The sequence below is a fragment of the Microcaecilia unicolor genome, chromosome 2 (genome assembly GCF_901765095.1).
Source record: "Microcaecilia unicolor chromosome 2, aMicUni1.1, whole genome shotgun sequence".
In the NCBI taxonomy this organism is placed as follows: domain Eukaryota; kingdom Metazoa; phylum Chordata; class Amphibia; order Gymnophiona; family Siphonopidae; genus Microcaecilia; species Microcaecilia unicolor.
Window position 1 is genome coordinate 148,240,149 of NC_044032.1, and position 18,833 is coordinate 148,258,981.

The 18,833-nt window shown below is 44.7% G+C and overlaps 1 protein-coding gene across 3 annotated transcripts in view; it reads right to left on the bottom strand.

Moving 5' to 3' along the window:
* FAM172A (family with sequence similarity 172 member A) overlaps nt 1-18,833 on the bottom strand; it is a 636,319-nt gene that overhangs the window by 320,420 nt on the left and 297,066 nt on the right. For all 3 annotated transcript variants that reach the window (XM_030193388.1, XM_030193389.1, XM_030193387.1), the window contains exon 7: nt 14,137-14,355. In XM_030193388.1, coding sequence (XP_030049248.1) covers nt 14,137-14,355 — 219 coding nt within the window. The remainder of the gene's footprint in view (nt 1-14,136; nt 14,356-18,833) is intronic.

The following is an 18,833-nucleotide window of genomic DNA, read 5'->3' on the forward strand; positions in this document are numbered from 1 at the left end:
CTGTTAGTGCCCAGAATTGGCAGATGGGGTAATTCCCTAGCACGCGTTGGCCTAGCTGCACAAAGGAGCTAACTAGTGTGACCAAGAGACAGAGCAAAATGGCACATCCAAATAAGGAGGTTGGAACCATCGTGGCGCAAAACCCGAACCAGGCACCACTGGAACTCTGTGTGCACTCCAAGCTGGGTGCTGCAACCACAATGCCAGTCATCCAACAAGGAAGTAGCTCTGCAATCTCGCCAGTTGTCCATACTATGAAGAGAAGAAAGGAAAATAAATGCCTCCCAGTGCTGCCGGTACGATGGTGGCTGGAGCTGGCATGCAAGAGTGTTGACCAGAGCAGCCTCAACATCAAAGAACAAAACTACTGGAGAAACCAATGCCACTATCCTATATCATAAGAGCATAGCGTGAGCTGCCCCAGACATGCAACAAATTGTTCAACAAGGCAAGGAGAATGGGAGAGGGAGGAAAATATGCCTTATTCAAAATAAGGCAGAATCCTGCAGTGTATAATCTAATGCCTAAACCAGCCTGGAACCTGAAAACTTCAGATTGCAAGCCAGCCATGGTGCAGAATAAACTGCACTGGAAGAAATTCCCCCAGGAGACCACACATGAGTGCCCACTCTACCAGGGAAACAAGGACAAAGGGTCCCAGCGTCAGGAAAACCATCAGATGGATCACTGCAACCAGAAATGTGGAACCAACAGTAACAAAGTGGACTCCAGAGGCAACTCCTCATGGAAATGCTGAGACAGAAGAGCGGTGCAGCCACCTGAAATGATGTGTGAGGAATCAAAAGGATGCTCCACCACTGAAGATTTGGAAACCTCCAGGTTATCTTCCTGTCTCTCAGGTTTTGTTTTTACTGCCCCAGACCAAATGGTAAGGGGACTCCACTGCTCCAGACCAAATGGTAAGGGGACTCCAAGCACCCTCAAACAAATGGGGCACAGCAGGAGAACACAAACTAGGCCCTAATAAAAAGGGCCCAACATCCCCAAAGCACTAACCCCAAGTGGAACACTGGTTCCCCGCAGAGGACCAACTATGGAACCAGGAGACACAGCAGAAACCCCCACCAGCAGCCAAGATTGTCGGGAACTGCTGTCACCAACAAAGCCCACTGTAGGACAATGCAGTTGCCCAAGGCATGGCAGGTACGGGAACCATGGCTGAAAATGTTCCTCCTGGAACTGGATAACAAAACAGTAATGCTATTATCAGGTTCACCAAGAATTGAACCCATTACCCTCAGGCATAGCAACTAGAGATGTGTCGCTGAAGCTATTGGGGCCACAGGCAGATGAGAAAACAAAACCAGAGGGCACTGCACTCTCGCTCAGAAATGGCATGGGTTGACTAATGGCCAAAGTAAAAGAAACGCTTCAGCACTGAAGGGAGGAGGCTGGCTAGACACCATCTTGAAGCTGCCCTGCTTTACAGTCAGCACAAGGATCCACTCGCACAGAGAAGATGCCATGCCCTCTAAACCAAGGAAACCTGAGTCACCGCCGAGCAGAATCAGAAGGACAAACCGGAGCAAATCGCTGAAGCAATGTCACGCCCCATGACGACAGCAACGTGCGTACCTCATGAAGAGGTAACCTGTCCACAGGCCCCCCAAAGCTGTGCTGACCTGAATCACATCTCAGGCCCTCACAAAATGAGGCGCAAAAAGAGGTTCAAAGTACCCAATGCTGAGCCTGATCGCCCCCTGGAAACAAAGCGCTAGGCAGTAAGACTGGGAAGCAGCAAAAAATGGACATAAAGTACTGCCCACATTGTAGTAGTCTGTTTGTGTGGCTCTTTTTTTTTTTTAAACAGAGACTCATTGTGAAAGAAACAGGGAAACTCCCCTCACAGATAGAACCCCCCACACACACTCAGAAAAAGGCCCAGATCCCAATGGAGGAGATCAGCACCAAACCAACAGTCGGTGAAACAGATCGCACAGGCTGACTCAGCTTGCTCGCTAGCATAATGGATGCTGAAGCCCTGCTAGCAGCAAGAGAGGTGTGTCCCACGTGAGAGAACCAAAAACAAGGACCACAAAGGCGTTGCCACGGGTCCACTGCGAACTTGTCTCCCTAGCCATTGCAAGAACTGAAACTGAACAAGCCACCCAACTACGAAAGTAGCAAGTACACCTCCCAGACGCAATACAGCACAAGAAAAAGTGAAGTCTCACCTAAGGTACTGACAGCAGCACTGTTTGTATTTCAGGGTAGCTGGAGACAGACCACCATCCTCTCCTTCTACAGTCCTGATACTGGGGGGTACCAGTATCTCTCTTGAAGCTAACTTCCATTCCAAAAATAAAACACTCCAAACACATGGCTTCCTTTTTTTTTTCAGCTGATCTTCCACAGCCTGGAGGAAGGAGAATGGAGAAGGGCAGGAGAGGACAGAAGGGTGGGGAAGAGGGGAAAATTAGGTTCTTACCTTGGTAATTTTCTTTCCTTTAGTCATAGCAGGTGAATCCATTACGAATGGGTTGTGTCCACCTACCAGCAGGGGGAGATAGGGAGCACTGAAAAACCATAGTGCCTCTTGGCCAGCTAGCTCCATCTGCCTCTTCAGTATTTGAAGCTTCCAAAGCAGTGTTACACCGCAAAGTAGAATAACATGAACTTTCCTCACAGCGAACGAATGCCCCAGAACAGGAGCAATAACACAAAGGAAGGACGAACTCAACCTCCTGTAGTAGAACAGAAATCCTGAAGACTGTTTTCCAACTTCTCCCAATGAGGGAACATGTCTGCAGGAAAAACTGAACACAAAACAGAGTCAATCAGGGAGGGATCATGGATTCATGAACTCCAGGCCTTGAGCCGGTCGCTGCAGAACGTTTGTCCGAGTGAAAGGAGTTCCTCTGCTGAAAGCGGGCACGTGAAGTAAACCCAGCAGAACGCCCTGGGCGGTACCTTCTAGCTTCACGGAAGCGAGGTCTGGAAGAGGAGGGAACCGCCTGACCCTTGGAAGAAGGCCGCGGCCTATCCTCGGGTAAGCGCTGGGGTTTAGTTTCCCCCAGGCCTTTAACGATTTTCTCCAACTCCTCACCAAATAGGAGAAGGCCCTGGAAGGGCAACTTCACCAACCTTTGCTTAGAGGCCACGTCAGCCGCCCAATGCCGTAGCCATAGAAGGCGGCGAGTGGCCACCGCCACAGCCATCTGTTTAGCCGAAGCTCTGACCAGATCATAGAGGGCATCAGACAAAAATGACAAGGCCGACTCCATCCTCAGTGCCACCTCCGCAAGGGGCTCCGCTCCATCCCTGGGCTATTCCACTGCCTGTTGCAACCAAGCGAGGCAGGCTCGAGCAGCCAAACAACTGCACACAGGTGCCCGTAAGGCTACACCTGAAATCTCAAAGGACCGTTTGATTGCTGATTCCAGACGTCGGTCCTGCATGTCCTTCAGGGCGACCCCTCCCTCTACTGGGAGGGTAGTCTTTTTCGTCACAGCCGTGACTAGGGCATCCACTTTAGGCACGGCCAAGCATGTCAAGTGCTCCTCACTAAGAGGGTATAAAGTGCCCCATTGCCCTGGCAACATTCAAAGGCCCCTCAGGGTCAGCCCATTGAGGTGACATAAGCTCTTGGATGGAGTCATGCAAAGGAAAGGCTCAAGCAGGTTTCTTAGTACTTGCCATCCTCGGATTACTAGAGGAGGCTTCGCCGATCACAGGATCTTCAATAGAGAGGGCCTGTAAGGCATCAGAAATAAGCACTGGCAGCTCCTCGCGGTGGAAAATCCTAACCGCAGTGGGATCATCTGGATCCAGTGGCAATCCTACACCTTCCTCTGGCTCTTCGGACCACGAAGGTCTGCCAGACCCCTCAGAATCCCCACAGCCCGACCACGGGGGGGGGGGGGGGGGGGGGGGGAAGGGGGGTGCGCCACTCTCTGAAGGGGAATTTACCCTTCTGTGCTTGTCTTGCGGCCAACTGTCTGGGGGAAAAAAAACGCCTGATGGCAATCCTGGGCCGGTCTCCACCGGAGGGGAACCAGGTAGCAAGGCAGAGTCAGACATCTGCGGCAGAGCTCGTTTTAACATGAACACTTTATGTAAAAGCAACACAAACTCAGGGGAGAAAGGCTCACCTTGGCCTCCCGGTTCCAATCCGGGGTAAGCAGCTTCTCTGGTAGCCTCCATCCGAGGCTCCCCTCCGGCCTCAGTCCCCTCCGCTCCTGCGGGGGTCAAGCCATGCGGAGCATCCAAGATGGCACCCGCTGCCAGCTCCACTGAGCGGGAAGAAACCTCACTCGCCATGCTCGGGCCAGCCCTGACGTCTGAAAGCACGATTTACAGAGCCCCGCTGTGGATCTGCGCTTGCCACAACGTGAACAACGCTTAACAACCGCCGCAGCCATCGCCAAAAACGACGGAAAATTTCAAAATGGCGGATTCACGCCAAAAACGTCCCGATTGCGGGCCCGCCCCTGGAGGAGCTACAAGACTCTCTTACCTCACCAGACCGAGTCACAGAGCTCCAGTTACGCTGCACAAACAGAAGGAAGCCTCAGAATCGCAGCGCTAACCAGCGCATTTTTTTTTAATGCTGTGAGGAAAGTTAGAGGCAACAGCTACAGAGGCACTCCGAAGGTCCAGGAGAGTGGGAAAGGCAGGACCAATGTGCCTGCATCCACATAGAAGAGTGTGGGAAAGGCAGGGAAAGGACATACCAATGTGCCTGCATCCACATAGAAGAGTGTGGGAAAGGCAAGGAAAGGACATACCAATGTGTCTGCATCCACATAGAAGAGTGTGAGAAAGGCAGGGACAGGGCAAACCTATATGCCTGCATCCACATAGGGGGAAGGGTAAGGCAGGGAAAGGGCTAACCTTGGAGGATGTAATGGGTCAGTTCAGCAAGCTGAAGAGTAGTAAATCACCGGGACCTGATGGTATTCATCCCAGAGTATTAATAGAACTAAAAAATGAACTTGCGGAGCTACTGTTAGAAATATGCAATCTGTCCCTAAAATCGAGTGTAGTACCGGAAGACTGGAGGGTAGCCAATGTTACTCCGATTTTTAAGAAGGGTTCCAGAGGAGATCCGGGAAATTATAGACCGGTGAGTCTGACGTCGGTGCCGGGCAAGATGGTGGAGGCTATTATTAAGAATAAAATTGCAGAGCATATACAAAAACATGGACTGATGAGACAAAGTCAGCACGGATTTAGTGAAGGGGAAGTCTTGCCTCACCAATCTAATGCATTTTTTTGAGGGGGTAAGCAAACATGTGGACAATGGGGAGCCGGTTGATATTGTATATCTGGATTTTCAGAAGGCGTTTGACAAAGTGCCGCACGAAAGACTCCTGAAGAAATTGCAGAGTCATGGAATCGGAGGTAGGGTATTATTATGGATTAAGAACTGGTTGAAAGATAGGAAGCAGAGAGTAGGATTGCGTGGCCAGTATTCTCAGTGGAGGAGGGTAGTTAGTGGGGGTCCCGCAGGGGTCTGTGCTGGGTCCGTTGCTTTTAATGTATTTATAAATGACCTAGAGATGGGAATAACTAGTGAGGTAATTAAATTCGCCGATGACACAAAATTATTCAGGGTCGTCAAGTCGCAGGAGGAATGTGAACGATTACAGGAGGACCTTGCGAGACTGGGAGAATGGGCGTGCAAGTGGCAGATGAAGTTCAATGTTGACAAGTGCAAAGTGATGCATGTGGGTAAGAGGAACCCGAATTATAGCTACGTCTTGCAAGGTTCCGCGTTAGGAGTTACGGATCAAGAAAGGGATCTGGGTGTCGTCGCCGATGATACGCTGAAACCTTCTGCTCAGTGTGCTGCTGCGGCTAGGAAAGCGAAATAGAATGTTGGGTTTTATTAGGAAGGGTATGGAGTCCAAGGTGGTGCGGATGTTATAATGCCGTTGTATCGCTCCATGGTGCGACCGCACCTGGAGTATTGTGTTCAGTACTGGTCTCCGTATCTCAAAAAAGATATAGTAGAATTGGAAAAGGTACAGCGAAGGGCGACGAAAATGATAGTGGGGATTGGACGACTTTCCTATGAAGAGAGGCTGAGAAGGCTAGGGCTTTTCAGCTTGGAGAAGAGACGGCTGAGGGGAGATATGATAGAAGTGTATAAAATAATGAGTTGGAATGGATCGGGTGGATGTGAAGCGACTATCACGCTATCCAAAAATACTAGGACTAGAGGCATGAGTTGAAGCTACAGTGTGGTAAATTTAAAACGAAATCGGAGAAAATTTTTTCTTCACCCAACGTGTAATTAAACTCTGGAATTCGTTGCCGGAGAACGTGGTACGGGCGGTTAGCTTGACGGAGTTTAAAAAGGGGTTAGATAGATTCCTAAAGGACAAGTCCATAGACCGCTATTAAATGGACTTGGAAAAATTCCGCATTTTTAGGTATAACTTGTCTGGAATGTTTTTACGTTTGGGGAGCGTGCCAGGTGCCCTTGACCTGGATTGGCCACTGTCGGTGACAGGATGCTGGGCTAGATGGACCTTTGGTCTTTCCCAGTATGGCATTACTTATGTACTTATGTACTTATGTGCCTTTAAAGTGAAGCTGCAATAGCCACAACACCCCTGATACAACTAGCAAAAGCCCAGGAGCCACCCCAGGCAGATTTTGAAGGAGCTGAATAAGCTGCGTCCAACCTGCTGGGGAGATAGAGAATACTGAGAGGCAGATGGAGCTAGCTGGCCAAGAGGCACTATGGTTTTTCAGTGCTCTCTATCTCCCCCTGCTGGTAGGTGGACACAACCCATTCGTAATGGATTCATCTGCTTGATGACAAGGAAACCTGTGGTGACCAGGTGTAGCCGCTAAAGTTGGCATCACTCAGCCGCACACCCCAGAGCTCTACTAAACTGGAATACCCAGAATAAGAGGTGAAATCAGATGAGGCCAGGAGCTTGTAAGAAACCGTCCATCCACCTGCTGGGGATAGAGAATACTGACTGGCCAGGGAGCACTCTGTCCTATAAGACAGCTCAATTCAGCGTTCTCTGTCTCCACCTGCTGGTAGATGGACACAACCCACAAGTATCTGGATTCATCTGCTGCTGATGCTAAGGAACTAGCCTGTTATGAAGATTCTGATGACCCTGATGGAGGCGTTGTCGAAACATGGCCAAGCAGTGTCCCTCTTCAATAAACTTGTTTGTGTGCTACTGGTTGTTCTTCCTTTCTTGGACCACCATTACTGTTGTTGCTTCACTAATCAGAGTCACCTCATCTAAACAAGAGCAGACCTTTCTGGCTAAAAACAAACACATTAAATGGAAAATTAAACAGGACTGTAGCTAGTAGACTCTTCATTCCTCTGCTAATATAACACAAAATAAATAGGTAAGATCTAAAAGCAAATACCCCTTGCCAATATCACTGTGAAAACCAGAAATAGCAGGGAGCTAAATGTTTTATGTAATTGCCAAAGGAAAAAAAAATCTCTTTTTTGGTTTGCAGAAAATATTAAAGTAACAACCAATCAAGTGAATTCTTCAAAGGTCTCTGTTGCAGATTATTATGGAATTGATGACATTTACTGTCTTCACTATTCAATTCATTTGGCAGATGTTCTCAAGAACAAAAAAAAAAAATCTGCCTTATTGCAGTACACTTAGGTACCCTCCTCTTCTGCCAGGCATGCCTGACATGATGTTTATTGCACAGACCAAATCAATCCCCTTAACAAGCAATAATATACAGCAGCAGGTATGCTATTTCATATCTAAGTACTGCTGAAGTAAGAAACATAAAGTACTTTGATCTTTCAAGCTCAATTTCTGATGCATTAGAGTATAAGACATTCTGTTACACGTACTAGCTTGCACTGAGCTAGTATGTAAACTAAATTTGCACTTTTCACTTTAAATATTTACATGGAATTTTGATACTAAAATCTAAATGGTATATGTAAACATACAATTTTCCATAAGTTAACTATATGTTTACAATTTATAGTTTTACACTACAAAACAATTTTTAACAATTCAGTAATGCTGGACTTACTTTTTTTAATATTTCAATTCTAATGTGTAAAGATTTTTTTAGTAGCTAAAATGATTTTCTGTCTGTTTAAAAGTATTACAATTGAAGACAGATCTACATGCACATTATTGCATTCCAGCTAGCATTTTGGCATTTGTTGAAATGCTGAATGAAAATGCTAACTTCCACAATAGGAACTTTAAAAAACTGTCTGAATCAATCTAGAATGCATAATGCACAGTATGTATATCAAGCATAATATAAAGTCAAAGTACAAATAATACTGTGTGTGCCCCCTGCAGAATCAGAACTCCTTCAGTAGCAGGTTATAACGATCCCATGCTGCTAGCATTACAAAGTGCAAGGTTTGCTGAATGGAAAAAGAAAACAGAAAAGAGCAAGGGGGTAGGCTTTCCTCATTACACAATTCTTGAAACTATTCTAGCTAAAATATTATTAAGATATTAATATCGTTCTCTTCCTTTATCTGCCATCAGAAGCCTTGCTAGAACACAATAGACGTCTGCTCCAGCGAAAACAATGTACTAAAGGGTAAGACTGCTACCAAACAAAATAAATATTGCTTTCTGCGGAATGATCATCACTAATTTAGCAGGGCAGATTGTACAAAGTATTACCCCTGACTGAATTTTGTACCACAATTTTGTACTGAATTGTAATACACAATTTTAAAAATTTTGCATAAAACGTGGTACAGCTGCTTCCACCTGTATGGGTCACATGGTATAAATAGCCCACAAAAGCCAGATGTGCAATGAGCTGATGTTCAATAAGCTCACAAATTTGAAGAAGGAGGCAACAGCCATAAAGAAGGGTGAGAGTGGGTGGACTGGGTTTAGACTTTGGAGTGTTGGTAGAACAGTGGGTGGGTGGGTCAGGCCTAGGGCTGGAAAGAGTAGAAAATTGATGCGTGTGTCAGGATTGGGAGTAGCAAGTTTTCAAGTTTATTAAAATTTTGATATCCCACTATGGGAATGCCTTCAGAGCGGCTACAGATAAAAAAGAGAGGTTTGAGACAGGACCAGACAAAATTGGGTGTAACATGCATAGTAGGGCAGAGGGAAAGAACTACAATGTTTGATAGGATAGAGGGTAGGAAAGAACATAAGGGATGTTACACATGTCCTCATGGACTTCTCAATGGCTCGCTGATAGAAATATTAGGGATATTAAGAGAAAGCGTTGGTAAATAAATGAGCCTTAAGATCTGTCTTGAATTTGGCAAGGAGGGCTGTAACCAAAGTGAACTGAAAAAGAGTTCCAAATTGAGGGCCTTGAACAGAAAGGATGGCATGTTGCGTATGTTGGTGACTAATTTCACGGTATCTGGGGATAACTAGCTGATTGAGGTGTGATGACCGGAAAGACCTGGCTGGGCAGCAAGGGAAGACATGAAAAGTAAGTCAGGGTCTTAAACACTAACTACTACTACTACTTAACATTTTTAGAGCACTACTAGGGTTATGCAGCGCTGTACAAATTAACAAAGAAGGACGGTCCCTACTCAAAGGAGCTTACAATCTAAAGGACGAAATGTCAAGTTGGGGCAGTCTACATTTCCTGAGTAGAGGTGTAGTGGTTAGGTGCCAAAGGCGACATTGAAGAGGTGGGCTTTGAGCAATGATTTGAAGATGGGTAGGGAGGGGGCTTGGCGTATGGGCTCGGGGAGTTTGTTCCAAGCATGGGGTGAGGCGAGGCAGAAAGGGCAGAGCCTGGAGTTGGTGGTGGTGTAGAAGGGTACTGAAAGGAGGGATTTGTCTTGAGAGCAGAGGTTACAGGTAGGAACATAAGGGGAGATGAGGGTAGAGAGGTAAGGAGGGGCTGCAGATCGAGTGCATTTGTAGGTTAGTAGGAGAAGCTTGAACTGTATGCGGTATCTGATCGGAAGCCAGTGAAGTGACTTGAGGAGAGGGGTGATATGAGTATATCAGTCGAGGCGGAAGATAAGACGTGCAGCAGAGTTCTGAATGGACTGAAGGGGGGATAGATGGCTAAGTGGGAGGCCAGTGAGGAGTAGGTTGCAGTAGTCAAGGCGAGAGGTAATGAGAGAGTGGGATGAGAGGTTCGGGTGGTGTGCTCAGAGAGGAAAGGGCGAATTTTGCTAATGTTATAGGGAAGAAGCGACAGGTCCTTGGCTATCTGCTGAATATGCGCAGAGAAGGAGAGGGAGGAGTCGAAGATGACACCAAGGTTGCGGGCAGATGAGACGGGGGACGATGAGGGTGTTATCAACTGAGATAGAGAGTGGAAGGGAGAGGAGAAAGTGGGTTTGGGTGGGAAGACAATAAGTAAGATCTTGTAAGAAAATTTCAAAGTAGTCTCAAGATGTCTTTAATTCATTGTGTAAACTTAAAAGATTAAGACCATTCTTTCAAGATCAGGTCTTTCGTACTTTAGTTCCAGTCGTAAGTCTTACTAAATTTGACTACTGCAATTCAATTTATGCAGGTATTAAGTGGAATCTCCTAAGAAAACTACAAACTGCACAAAACAGAGCTGCCTGCCTTATATACAGATTGCCAGGTTATATTAAAGCATCTCCTTTTCTTAAGGATCTAAATTGGTTACCTATCAATGAAAGAATTTCATTTAAGCTCTGTGTTCTTGTTCATCAGAGTCTTAATGATATGTTACCATCTTAAATTATAGATCTCATTATCACCACAAAATGCCACCACATCATCTAGAGAATATCTCATATTACATTTCCCATGTTGTAAAAACTTCCTACAAAATTATCCATAATGCTAATTTTTCTTACCAAAGTACCAAACTCTGGGACTCATTACCCAGGTATATCAGACATTCAGTCGATTATATGTTGTTTAGAAAGTTTACTTAAAGCCCACTTCTTTAGATTTGTGTTCAGCTAATATGAAAAGATTTTTTTAATAGTTGTATTAATATTAATTATATTGTAATGCTTCTTCTTAATTTCTTATGCAAGCTGTATTGAACCTGAGCTTTCGTGAGAAAATGTGGGGTAGAACTGTCATAACAAATCATAAATAAATAAATAAATTTGGTATGTGATTGGGGGCCAGTGTGCGTCCTTAAGATCAGGGGTAATGTGATCATACTTATGTGAATTTCAGATTGCAGTGTTTCGGATTATTTGTAATTAACAAAGTTCTTTTGCCCCTAATTGTTAATAGAGTGAATTACAATAGTGTAACTGTGTAATAACTAAAGAACAGACTAGTATATTGAGGGCAGATGGATAGATCAGTGACTGGATCAAATGTAATTTACAGAAGACCATTCAGACTTCTTGTGAGATTTGGTTTTTAAATGATAGCTTAGGGTTTAAAATGACTCCTAGGATGCAGGCGGTTTCAACCTGGGGTATAGAAGGATCCCATATGCTCTTGAATTCTGCTGTTCTCTAGGAAGCTGAACCAAGCATCCATTACTATATCTGTGATACGAAGAAAGAGTTTTAAGAGCATGGCATACTGTACTCCTGAGGGAAGTCTGTGCCAAAACATTCTGTGAAAATATTTTAAATGATGTATACTATTTTAAAATTCTACATATATATGCAAATTTTCTTTTCCAAAATAACAATAAAATCACTGGCTTTTAGTAATAATTTAAATTGCAACACAGAAAGTAGTTATTACTCAAAGAATGCAGAATTTCCCCAGAAGCAGTGTTCTCCATTATCACAAGGGATACTTCTATACCCCAGGTTGAAACCGCCTGCATCCTAGGAGTCATTTTAAACCCTAAGCTATCATTTAAAAAACAAATCTCACAAGAAGTCTGAATGGTCTTCTGTAAATTACGTTTGATCCAGTCACTGATCTATCCATCTGCCCTCAATATACTTTGCTTATTTACCTCAAAGTTAGTTGTATATTAACAGCATGCTATTAATATACAACTAACTTTGAGGTAAATAAGCAAAATTTATGACAGGTTGTGAAAGCCTTTCCCAACCCTTGAACCTGACCCCAAATCCCTTTCCTGGACAGCAGTTGTTCCTGGCACCCACATATACCAGGAGACAGGGACTTCTCTTGCGTACATCTAGTAGCGCTATAGAAATGATAAGTAGCAGTAGTAGTAGTGGGAAGAAAATGGAGGGAAGTTACAGGTATATAGGAGGCTTTATAGGGAAAGGGTTAACAACAGGAAGAGCTCCAAGGAGGACATGTCTCCCTGGCTTGTTAAGCATTATATAATAGCTCCCAGCAGGTCCAAGCGGGGGAGCTCCAAGCTGATCCTGAAAAGCTTGAAGAATCCATCCCTATGGAGGTGGAAGTGACTGAGATGCCTGGGCATGATCAAGTGTTATTTCCATAACCTCATTTGCATATAACTGTGGAAAATTCAACTCATGGGAACAGGAATCTATATCTGACATTATATTATAGGCTATTTCAACTAATTCAGAGATTTACAGTGTTTATGCTGATGTTCGTTCACCCTGAGTGGAAGTAAGGAATCAGGACCCTGGGGAGCAGACCATAGGATTACTAACCTAAGACTACCTGGGTCTCAGGGTTCAGGACCTATTCAGCTGCAACGTGCTGTGGCATCGTGGTAGAGTACTACATGGACACTATAAGTGCGTAGAACCTTCTGGGTGGTGGAGGACCCCTACCTGTTACAATATCTAGGGATGAAAAATATTTTATTGTCTTTTAAATAATTTGGGATACATTTAAAAGTGTGGTACATTTTTGCAGTTAAGATGCAAAACTTAAAGTGTAGTAAGTGCATAGCTTGCGCATTAAAAGTCCGATTCTATATATGGTGCCTAAAAGTAACGTGCGTTAGGCAATCATGCCTAAGCATATTCTAAACGCGCGGTATTTAGAATACGCTTAGGCACAGTTCATGCAACTAAATCTACGCACGTCCATTTATGCCAATGAAAAGCTGGCATAAATGCCTGCGTGTAATTTATGCACAATGGCCCATATTTTATAGCAACACGTGTACATTTTGGAATGCCCATGAAATGCTCATTTCCCCACCCACAACCATGCCCCTTTTTGCCTGCACATGTTAGACTTTAGGTGCAGTACATTACAGAATACGCTTAGCAATGTACGTGCGTAAATTCTAATTTTTGCCAATTAGTGCTCATTATTGCGTGTTCAGAGCTGTTAACAGCACTTAACAGCTTGTTAAAACAATTAGGACTGTGTTTACTAAGGTGCGCTATAGGCGCATTAGCGTTTTTAACACACATTAATAGTTGACATACGTTAAACGCTAATGCGCCCCTAGGAATATATTGGTGCCTTAGTTTTTAACGCGCCTTAACTTTAAAGGCACGTTAAAAACTCCAATGCGCCTTAGTAAACATACCCCTTAATCTACTCACGTAGTTATTGAATACACCAAGATTTACGTGCAGAACCGCACGTAACTTCAGGCACGTTATAAAGAATCTGGGGGTAAGGGGGAAATAAAATAGAATGAGGTGGCCATGTCCAGTATCTGCCTAATATTTTCCATACTGGGCAGCTTCTTAGCATTTACCACTGCCTCACAGGGTGGAAAAGGGAACCTGATGCTCCTTGTTGGAATTGACCCTTTCCCACCATCAATGGAGCACATTGTGACCCCCCCCCCTCCCATTTCTCCTGAGCCCTCCCCAAAGGAGCACAATGTCCAGACCCCTTTCCTGCTCCTCACCCCCAACCTGGTGTCTAGGGTCTTAAGGGTAGGATCAATTTCCAAATGGCAGTTATGATCCCTAGTGGCAGTCTTGTGGTACTACTCCTAGGGGGTCATAATTGCCATTTTGAACCTGACACCAGAGAGGACAGTAACAATAGAGAATCACTCCTGCCCTTAAGACTCTATACACTGGGGGGATCTTCAAGGGTGTGGGGGAATAGGTGAGGGAGTACCGATACTGTGCTTCTTTAAAAGGGGAGCACAGTGATGGGGGAAGGGGATCTATATAACCTTTGGGAGAGAAGAAGGAAGAGAGTCACAAGGTGCTCTCTCAGAGTTTCAACAAAGAGCATCAGGTGCCTATATCCACCTGATGGGGCTGTGTTACTGGACTGTCAATAGCTTGCCCGCACTTTTCACCACCTCGACTCAACTTAAGATTAAAAAAAAAAAACAGGAAAAATAAAGAAGATAAAAAAGTGTACTTACTCTGATGTACACCTGTACTGTTTCCTTTTCTTTTTGGGGATTCCGATACTTTTCATAGAAGTCCCGGCGCTTTTTTGTTTCTTTTGGAATCTTCTCTTTCCTTTCCCTCTTTTCCTCTGGTTCATCAGAACTATCTGGAGAAGGTTGTGCTTCAGTTTTTGTCTTCTCAACTTCAATATAGTTTTCATTTGAATTCAACACTATTACCCCATATCCTTCCTGTTTGAAAATAAACCACAGAGTACCTGAAGAATGTGAAGTACACTTAGCAACCACACCCAATTCATTTTAATTCGGCCTTGTAGTTTCTCCTTTCTCTTTTTTCCTTCAAATTCAAAAGCAGCCAGTACTGGGATCTGGTACATGAGCCTTTGTTCATAACTATCTGGCATTTTTTCCCTGTTTTAAGACATCCTCCTTTCGACTGTTCTTAGGCTAGTCATTGCAGGTGTAAAATCCATAACAATGATCATTATTGAGGCTGCAAATATCACCTTCACAACATCCCCATTCTCAGCTGACCTAATTCGGAAAATGAACCAGGAACCCTCCATATGGCAGTGCTCTTCACTACTGTTAAACCAATCCCATTTCAACATTATTTACTGGTACATCAAGCATCCATAAACAACAACAAAAAAATTCTTATAATTTGCAAATCAATTTCAACTACAACGCAACATTTTACATTAGATTTTTTTTCGTATTTTGCTCAAACCTTTAAAGAAGTAGTTCGGGTTAAGTTGCATTTGGGTACAGTAGGTATTTCCCTTTCTCCAGAGCTCTTACCATCTAACTGTGTACCTATAGCAATGGAGAGTTAAGGGGCCCTTTTACTAAAGTTTAGCGCACACTAATGGACACTAGTGTGCGCTAAATGCTGGGTGTCCGATTTTATATCTATGTGCTACATGACACTTAGCACACGCTAGAGTCCATTAGTGTGTGCTAAGCTTTAGTAAAAGGGCCCCTAACAGGCTTATTTTCCAAAGAGAAGAGCGCCCATTTTTCGACACAAATCGGAAGATGGGTGTCTTTCTCACAGGGTCGCCCAAATCAGCATAATCAAAAGTCGATTTTGGGCACCCTCAACTGCTTTCCGGTGTGGGGACAACCAAAGTTCCCGGAGGCGTAGCGAAGGTGGCACTGGGGCGTACCTAGCACATGGGCGTCCTCGACCGATACTGGAAAAAAGAAGGGCGTCCCTGATGAACACTTGGATGACTTTACCTGGTCCTTTTTTTCTTATGACTAAGCCAAAAAATGTGCCCTAAATGACCAGATGACCACCGGAGGGAATCAGGGAAGACCTCCCCTTACTCCCCCAGTGGTCACTGACCCCCTGCCAGTGTAAAAAAAAATTTAAAATATATTTTTTCCAGCCTCTATGCCAACCTCAAATATCATCAAATATCATACCCAGCTCCTTGACAGTAGTATGCAGGTCCCTGGAGCAGTTTTAGTGGGTGCAGTGCACTTCAGGCAGCCGGACCCAGGTCCATTCCCCCCCCCCCCCCACCTGTTACACTTGTGGTGGTAAATGTGAGCCTTTCAAAACCCACCAGAAACCCACTGAACCCACATCTAGGTGCCCCCTTCACCCATAAGGGCTATGATAATGGTGTACAGTTGTGGGGAGTGGGTTTTCGGGGGCTCAGCACACAAGGTAAGGGAGCTATGCACCTGGGAACAATTTCTGAAGTCCACTGCAGTGTCCCCTAGGGTGCCCGGTTGGTGTCCTGGCATGTCAGGGGGGAACAGTGCACTACGAATGCTGGCTCCTCCCATGACCAAAGGGCTTGGATTTGGTTGTTTCTCAGATGGGCGTCCTCAGGGTCGACCATCTCTAAGGTCGACCTAAATTTCATGATTTGGGAGTCCCTGACCGTATTATCGAAACAAAAGATGGACGCCCATCTTGTTTTGATAATACGGGTTTCCCCGCCCCTTCACCAGGATGTCCTGCGAGGACGTCCTCAGGAAAACGTGGGCGCCCCTTTCGATTATGCCCCTCCACGTGACTTGCACAAAATTGCAGGGAATGTCACTGGGATTTAAATCCTGGCCTCCCTAATTCTTGGTCCACTGCTCTTACTATTACGCTACTTCTCTACTCTTTTTTTCTCTCCTCAGTCCATTCTTTCTGTACTCTGACAATATTCCACCATTCTCACCCTTTATCACTTTCATACCTTATTCAAATGTGCAACCCTGTATTTTCCATTGCTGATCAGAACTTTGGTACGGTAAATTTGAGGCACCAGGAGTGATAGAAGTGATAAGGAACACTTCTATCATTCCTGGTGCCTCAAATTTAATTTTACAAACGGTTCCTTATATAAGCTCACATTTTACCAGAAAAAAAAAACATCCTATTGGATCCTGATACAAAGTTCTGAGTGGGACAGACAGAGAAAAAACGCTCAGAACCATTTTTTTTTTAAGGAGAGTATGGTGAAAGCATGGAGCACCCTCCTACACTGGGTGGCAAACACTAAAACAGTAACTGAAGTTACAACAGCATAAGATAAAAAGAGGATTTTTACTTGCTAATAGAGGAAAGAGCAGACAGCACGACCTAGTGACACTTATTTAAGCATTCATAGTATCATGCTCACCTGATCCAACAATGAGTGTAGGTGCTGCTAGAATTTATAGAAAACAAATTAATGTGAAATGTTGGAAGTGCACGTGGTAACACAGGCAGAGCTGGTCTAAAGCAGGGGCAATATAGGCAGCCGCACAGGGCCCCATATTCCTAAGGGCCTTGCTTCAACTTGGCCCCTGTCTCTGAACACCCCCCTCCAACCTTAAAATACTGTTTCTCTGTACAGGGCTTAATGCAGTAGCAGCGATTCGCATAGGCCATCTGCCGCTAACCCTGGAGCCTGCTCTCTGCTGCATCCCACCCTTGCAGATGCAGGAAATCACATCAGGAGGCGGCAGGATGCAGCAGAAAGCAGGCTCCAGAGTCGGCGGCAGATAGCCTATGCAAATTATTGCAGTGGTCCTGAACTCTCTACAGACAAACACATGTTTTATGGGGAGAGAGAGAATTGAGAGACAGGGGGACATCCACATGTCTGAGTTGTCTGACAAGTAGAATTGACTAGCAGCAGGGTCTGTCTGGCAGGCTGCATGCTATGTAATAACTAGAAATCCTAGCAGAAACATGGACACCCAATTAGATGGATCAGTCTAACAATTTACGCAGTGGGCCTGGGAGGTTCACTATTAAAAACATATGAACATAAGTATTGCCATACTGGGACGGACCGAAGGTACATCAAGCCCAGTATCCTGTTTCCAGCAGTGGACAATCCAGGTTACAAGTAGCTGGCAAGATCCCAAAATAGTACAATACATTTTATGCTGCTTATCCTAGAAATACGCAGTGGATTTTCCCCAAGTCCATTTTAATAATGGCTTATGGACTTTTCTTTTAGAAAGCTAACCAAACCTTTTTTAAACCCCACTAAGCTAACTGCTTTTACCACATTCTCTGGCAACGAATTTCAGAGTTTAATTACATGTTGAATGAAGAAATATTTTCTCCAATTCATTTAAAATTTAATATTTTGTAGCTTCATTGCATGCCCCCTTTTCTTTGTATTTTTGAAAGAGTAAACAAGAGGGGCATAATCGAATGTCGCCGGCGAAATAGATCTCCGGCGATCTATTTTAGCGGCAACATTTGAGGCTGGCAAAAAAGTGCTTTATTTTTATTTTTTTTGTGTGGGAGGGGGTTGGTGACCACTGGGGGAGTACGGGGAGGTCATCCCCCATTCCCTCCAGTGGTCATCTGGTCAGTTGGGGCACCTTTTTGAGGCTTGGTCGTGAAAATAAAAGGACCAAGTAAACCCGGCGAAATACTGCTTAACGCCCCTTTTTTTTCCATTATCCTCGAAAGCCAGCCATCTGGTAGCCATGCCCATGCCCGCTCATATCCCTCCTTCGCTTTGCCGGCGACACGCCCCTTTGAACTTTTGCCGGCGAGGCGACGGGAAAGCGGCGATGCTGTCAAAAAAGCAGCTTTCGATTTTACCGATTTCGCTGCTTTTCCGAGATCACCGGCCATCTCCCGATTTATGTCGGAAGATGGCCGGCGATCACTTTCGAAAATAAGGTGGCAAGTGATTCACATCTACCTGTTTCACTCCACTCAGTATTTTACAGACCTCTATCATATCTCCCCTCAATTGTCTTTTCTCCAAGTGGAAGAACCATAGCAACTTTAGCCTTTCCTCATAGGGAACTCGTACTATCCCCTTAATCATTTTCATCGCAATATAATGTCCTCATTTTTTTTCCATTGCTTTCCTAATAATACATAACGTTCTATTAGCTTTCTTAGCCACCGCCTCACACTGAACAGAGGGTTTCAACATATCAACAATGACACCTAGATCCCCTTCCTGGTTGGTGACTCCTAATGTGGAACCCTGCATCACGTAGCTATAGTTAGGGTTCCTCTTTCCCACATGCATCACTTTAAACTTGCTCAAATTAAATGTCATCTGCCATTTGGATGCCAGAGTCCCAGTCTTGTAACGTCCTAATGCAATTTTTCACAATCCTCTTGCAATTTAAGAACTTTGAATAACTTTGTGTGGTCAGCAAATTTCATTACCTCACTAGTTACTCCCATCTCTAGATCATTTAAAAATATGTTAAAAAGCAGAGGTCCCAGAATAGAC